Source organism: Cibotium barometz, chromosome 47, assembly GCF_041138505.1.
Source record: "Cibotium barometz isolate CiBa-2024 chromosome 47, ASM4113850v1, whole genome shotgun sequence".
Lineage (NCBI taxonomy): Eukaryota > Viridiplantae > Streptophyta > Polypodiopsida > Cyatheales > Cibotiaceae > Cibotium > Cibotium barometz.
In genome coordinates this window covers 11,868,436-11,875,196 of record NC_141092.1, presented here as the reverse complement: position 1 = coordinate 11,875,196, position 6,761 = coordinate 11,868,436, and the positions used below count along the sequence as shown (strand labels likewise).

Sequence of the window (6,761 nt, the reverse complement as noted above, 5' to 3'; positions counted from 1 at the left end):
AAGGCTTCATCTCAAAGAAAAGGCAAAGACACGACACAAGATAGTGATACAGATTCTAGTACCACTTCCAGGGCTCCCAGGGCGCTTCTGGCTCAAGAGACCCCAGATGGTGTGCTTCTCTAGTACACATGCAGTTTCCCCCCATGTGCTTCCAGCTAGAAGAGGCTTGTGGGCGGGAGAGGGGACTGATTGCAGCTTCGCTTACTGGTGCATGGGGATCGTGATTCGAAGTTCCAAGCATTAGACATCTGGCAAGACTTGGTTATCTTTGGTGCAACAGAGATTATGAACTGGATTTGTTCCAAGTTCATTGTTCGAGGCTTTTGGGACGTGATGTGTTCCGTCCACTATTGGGAATTATAGGCACAGTGTGTCTAGTAGCTCATCATCCATTCTTGGAGTTCACTGCACACTTGTGTGGGAATTTGTGGCCTAGCATAAGTTCCTTGCTGTTCGTGGTGGCATCTTGTTTCGAGGAAACAGGTTGGTGGGTGCTCTCTCCGAGGTGATTCCAGTATTCGCGGTGCTGGAGGGTCCATGGTTGCATCTTCCTCGACTTATCTTCTTTCGACTCTTGCACACTATGAGCTGTAGAGGGAGTGTTAGAATTATGCATCTCAATGTTTTGGGGCTTTACTATTTATCTGGGATTTTATTGGATTTTCTTCTATTTATTTGTCCAAGGCCAGTTGGCCAACCCTAGAGACAGTCGGCCAGGTCCCTAGAGCACTATATAAGGAGTTCCCCGTTATTCACTCATTCATCCACTTCCCTTGCACATAGTTCAACACCTAGTTGTTGGCTATTACCATTGTGAAGCTTTACTGCTGTTATAAAAGGTGATCTTGTCCAACACTCTCAATCTCCTTTGCGCTCTCTCATATGTTTACTCTTTATGCTTCCGCCTATGCTATCTCCTTCACCCATCCAATACATAGAGGGCATGAAGGTAAAGATTTCTCGAAAGGATGAAATTGCAAAGGCAAAAGAGCGAACAAAAAGAGAGGAAGGGGCTCAAGAACTTGGCTATTGCAAACAAGCAAAGAGAAGAAGCATGGATGGCAAAGCTCGCAAGGAGAAGAGTGGGAGGCTTAACAACTTGCCTTTGGGAACCATATAGGGGCAGTGCCATGGGAGGGTATGTAAAGCACATGAGACTCCTAACAACTTGCCTTTGAGACCCATATACGAGCAGTGCCATGGGAGGGTATGTAAATCACATGAGACCCCAGCATGTTAATGGTTTAAACCATTGTATGGCAAGAATGTCAAGAGTAGATGTGGCAATCCAAGTACTGCATGTCTAGTCGAAACAAAGTAGATCACCTATGACATTCATTCATTCATGCCATCACTTTGGAGGCACATTTTGTTATCCTAAAAACTCTCATTCTTGCTCTAGCAGTTGCATGTCAGCTTGAGGAATTCGATCAACCCATGAATATTGTAATATGCTTTGACTAATGAAATCTAATCCTACATTTAGCCCTACCAACATTCAGTAAGAGTCTTGCTTGAGTGCTACAACGTGCAGTAAAAATCCACACGAAGCAATCACAAAGCATAAATGTAAAATTAAACAAAAATCACAAGGCCAAGCCCCAAATATAAAAACCCTAAATTACAGATTTAGTCCACTACAATTAGGGGAAACCCCAACACAATGAGTAAATACCCAACATTGATCCACGAGTCAAAAACATTAAACAAAAAATCAGAATCCCCAAGAAACACATGTAGTTGCAATTTAGTAACCCTAGTTAAACAATTAAATCCACAGATAAGGGGAATTGGCCACCACAATATGCTCACTCACAAAAAAACAGAGCCCTAACATTTTCAAGGGAACATCAGGCTCAATCTGATCAAACAACCCACCATCTACCTTTCATTAAGCAATCTGGTATCTCTCCAGAAACAAGTTTGCAAACACAGAAAAGGCTACCAACGAAGCATGGAAAGATCATGGAATTCAACAAACATTAGCAAGAAGCCTAAAGACATTTGCATTGCAACATTAGGGAATCAGGATCCATTGCCCAAGCCCCTCTCCCGCCTAATGATTGCACACACAACTGTAGAACTCACTGGTACCCTAAATCTCGACAACTCCGAGTGCAGCAGCACAAGATGCATGACGGATTGATTAAATGTACCACATACAGGCAGATAATCTGTAATGTAGGGAAACCTCCCTTCCACAAAAACCAGAGCGGGTCCTATATACCAGGGAAATACATACCCAACAAGGACAAAAATTAGAATGTACGCTAGAATGCAAAGATAAAGTTCAAGCTTGAGAGTGCCAAAATCTTGAAAGAAGTGCTGTAAAAGACAGGTGTGTCATATGGGATTGTTATGTATTTACCAAATCCCCCGTCTTTTCAAGGACACACACATGTGCCCTGACATGAGCACGCATGTCAATAAGCTGGCATGAACACTCATTCCACCTTGCTCAAGGGTGATGTACATAGAACAAAGGAACAAACAATATGTTTACTATGTAACGATTAGAAACACCCATGAACATGGACAACCATGCTTTATGAGTCTTCTTCCGTGTAGGATTGTGTAGAAATAGGTCTCTTACCATTTTTATCCATGCAACAAGCCGATCTCCGCTTCACCAGAATCTTTATCATTCTCTGTCCCATCATCTTGAGTGTGTGCAAACTCTGGGTTCGCGTTAAAAAGAATCCATTTCCTCTGCTTCACGTACCCTAAACAAGGGTATATTGCAAATCCTATGAATGCTGCCACAAAGGAGATAATGATGACCTTCCAAGTTGCAAAGATCATCACCAAAAAAAGTAAAATAGTAGGGGGTATGCACATGAGAATAACTCCTACTGTGCCAAGTGGCATCCTGTAAGGCCGTGGCATGTCTGGTCGGTACATCCTCAGCCATATGAAAGCCGCAAACTCAGCAAGCATACCAAAACAGTACAAGTAGTTCTCTGCGGCAATAATTTCTTGGAAGCTCATCCATGACAGAAGAAGAACACCGGATGCAGAGGCAAGAATGCCCAAAGTCGGAGTCCCATGAGCCGACCGGGTTGCAAAAAAGCGCGGTAACATCCCCCGCTCGGCCATCCCAAGAAGCTGAAAAGAATCACTGCTCATCTCTGCCTCAAACATTCCCATATTTGACAATGCTGCAGATGCCTCCATCCACCACCCCAGCCACGCACCACCAAGGGCCACAGCAATATCTGCAAAGTAGCCATCATTCCATTTGCTTCTCACTACATCAAAGGAGCCTGTGCCAGCTAAGAGAGGCACTATGTAGCCGCCCACAACCAACAACACGGCAAAGAACAGTGCCTTAGGGAGGGTTCTGTGAGGGCTGTCCACCTCCCCAACAAGAGTGCTTACTGAGTCCCAATAATTCAAATTCCAAAACAGTGTGTTCAGGTAAGTGTTCCAATCAACCGAAGACAAATCAAACACGAACCACCTGGCAGGCTCCACATGAGGCAATGCAAAGAGTGCCATGACAGCAAAAGGGAGAAGCGAGAAGACTCCTAAGCCCACTGCCGCCCATCCGACTATAGTAAGACCTCTGTAGTTCAAATAGGTGAGTGCTGTGGTGATGACAAGGACAGCGACGACTCTAATGGGCCCGCCGGAGACAGCTGGGATGACAAATTTGAGGTAATCAAGGAAAAGCACAGGGTAGAGGGCATTGTCTATCACACCACTGAGCCATTTCCACCATCCTTGTTGGAAGCCCCAGAAAGGGCCAAAGGCTTCTGATATCCATACTACATAGCCACCATTCTCAGGGAACATTGTTCCCATCTCTGCCGTGATGAGGGCTTCGGGGATGCTCCAGATGAATGGGAAAACCACAAATCCCACAATAGCCAACAGCGGGCCCCCTGCCTGTACGGAATCCTCGATGCCAAAGGGCCCCCCGGAGACCTCATAGAAGATGAGGAAGACAAGGGGGAGAAGGGATAGCTTTGGAGGGATGGACTTTCTGCTTGGAGAGGTGGGATACTCCACATCATTCTCTGACCTCAGATTGGGAGGGACCTCACCCATCTCAAGCCTTGATGCAGAGAGTGCACCCCGTCTCCGAAAACCCTTCAGTTTGCTTGATATCCTGGTTTGCAGTTAGAGCGTTTCAACAGAGAGGATAGATTGCATAAGAAGGTTGCAATTAGGTGCTCGACTGACACATTTGCTCGTCAATCCCACTCTCTGAGTAAGCCCTAATACCATTTGTCTTTAAGGACTCCTTGGTTTGAAACCCTAGCGATTCTCTAGGGTTGAAATCCTAAAGGTTCTCTGTGTCGAAACCCTCATGCAATCTGAATTGAAACCCTAAAAAACTATCCGATTCTAAAGCATCTGTTCAAATTTCTGTGCAACTCTGGGCCTCTGTGTTGAAACCCTGGAAAACTCAGCCTGTGAAATCAAGCCTCTGCCAGAGACCAAGTGCAGAGAGAAACCTGATCACGGCGCAAATCGATCGTGTGTGTTGCTACACGCTTCAAAAACTGCTTGCCCCTGTGCAGTAGCCCCCAGCTGAGAAAGTATGCAGGGCAAAGCTTTTTAGGGAATTGAGCAGCTAGAACTTTACAAAATAACTAGGACAAGTTACAAAATAACTAGGACAAGTAGGGTCAAAATAATTAGGGCAAGTAGGGTCAAAATTAATTAGGACAAGTAGGGTCAAAATTAATTAGGACAAGTAGGTGACCTGCGCATTGCTTTGCCGGATGAAGCTTTTGCTTGTATGTATATATGCATACATATGTATGTGCGTATGCACGTGTGTATGTGTATACATCTATACATTTTTTTGTATGTACAAGCGTGTATGTATGTGTGTTTGTATATGCATATATATATTTGTGCATACGTATGTATATACGTGTGCATCTATCTATACGTACATATATATGTATATTTATAAATATATAATGTTATGTTTTATTGTATTTAGACACATATACTTATACATACATATTTATGTGTGTGTATTTATAAATATAAATAAATTTATACCTATACACAAACACATATAATTTTAATTAATTAAATTATAATTTAGATTAAATTTTAATGGGTGGGGATGAGTGGTGAAGTGTTCTCACTGTTAAATAAGTGCATCTTACATATAATGTCTTTTGACTTTTCTTTACAATGAGAGAGAAAGATAGAGACACTTGCAAGTTGAAGTTTTCATCAACACCTTTTATGAAGCTTAGCTTTTGAGAAAGAGGCTCCTATTTTTTATCTCAAGGAAATCATCACAGAAGAAAGGATAGCTTCCCTCTCAAAAATTGAAATGAGATGAGCCCTTACCTCCTCTCCATTGACCACGTGGAAAGGGAATATGTTGTGTTTAATAAGAGTATAGATAAAGAGACCAACAACTTGATGTCCTTTTTATTCATGGGTGTTACAACAATGAATTAATAGGCTGATCCGTTAACTAGAAATTAGCAATTAGTGAACTGAATTTAGTGGTGTATAATCTTAGATTTTGTAATCTGCAAGTGTTGTTTCATTTCAGCAAATTGATTTTATAGCTTTGTAATATGTGGATTCTATTAATGGATAACAAAAGTGCATACACAATTTCTTGTAAACACACAATTAATATGCTATGGAGGGGGGGGGAGGGGGGGGGAGTGGACATTGACACACTTCCTCTCTAAAAATTACAACATCAAAGGAACATGTCCTTCCTTGGAAGCATAAGTCACGCCCTTGTAAACATGATACCATAGATTTGTGAGTTTGATTTGTGTAATTTGATTCTCATAGTATGTTCCCCCTAGACAACCCTCCTTTCAGCACCTTAATGCCTTTGTGTAATTCGATTCTCGTAGTATATGCCCCCTAGACAATCCTCCTTTCAGCACCTTAAGCCATGCATTTCTCTCGAATGCCTTCCATAATCTCCAAGCCTCCATCTCCTCTAGGACCAACTCATCCTAACCAAAGCACATTCTATTGGTATCCCACCAAGCCTCCATCTCCTCTAGGACCAACTCATCCTAACCAAAGCACATTCTATTGGTATCCCACCAAGCTTTCTAGTTGAGTCTGCTCACACGCATTGATCCAAGCCACCTCTTCCATGCTTCTCCCTCCAAGCTATCACAAAGCTTTTTCCCTTTGTGGAGTCAAGGGAGGGGGCTATGGGAATTGAGTAGCTAGAACTTTACAAAATATGTATGTGCATATGCAAGTGTGCATGTGGGAATTGAGCAGCTAGAACTTTACAAAATATGTATGTGTGTATGCAAGTGTGCATGTGTATACATCCATGGATCTGAATGTGTGTACAAGCGTGTGTGAGTGAATGTGTGTTTGTATATGCATGTATATATTTGTGTGCACGTGTGTGTATGCGAGTGTGCATGTGTCTATACATGCATATATACGTGTATTTATAAATATATAATATTATGTTTTATTATATTTAGGTGCATATACCTATACATACATATATATGTGTATTTATAAATATAAATAAATTTATATATACACACACATACACATATACTTTTAATCAATTAAATTTTAATGGGTGGGGATGGGTGGTGAAGTGTGCTCACTGTTAAATAAGTGCATCTTATCTAATCTGAATTTCCCTCTCAACCTATTGTTACTCCTTCTAACGTACCTGAGAAGAATCCCAAAGATCACCTAATCCCCTTAATCCTGTGTTGTTCAATCTCCTAGAAGCTCTTGTGCCCAGATAGGCCAAAGGGGTCTTAAATTTAACTCCTTCTATT

The 6,761-nt window shown here is 42.1% G+C and overlaps 1 protein-coding gene across 1 annotated transcript; it reads right to left on the bottom strand.

Annotated features, from left to right (window-relative positions):
• Window positions 1-2,279: 2,279 nt before the first annotated feature.
• On the bottom strand, window positions 2,280-4,590 carry LOC147611363 (putative polyamine transporter At1g31830). The gene has a single exon (XM_086784431.1). It carries the CDS (start codon window positions 4,048-4,050, stop codon window positions 2,599-2,601), a length of 1,452 nt encoding a protein of 483 aa, XP_086640557.1. The 5' UTR covers window positions 4,051-4,590; the 3' UTR covers window positions 2,280-2,598.
• Window positions 4,591-6,761: the final 2,171 nt, after the last annotated feature.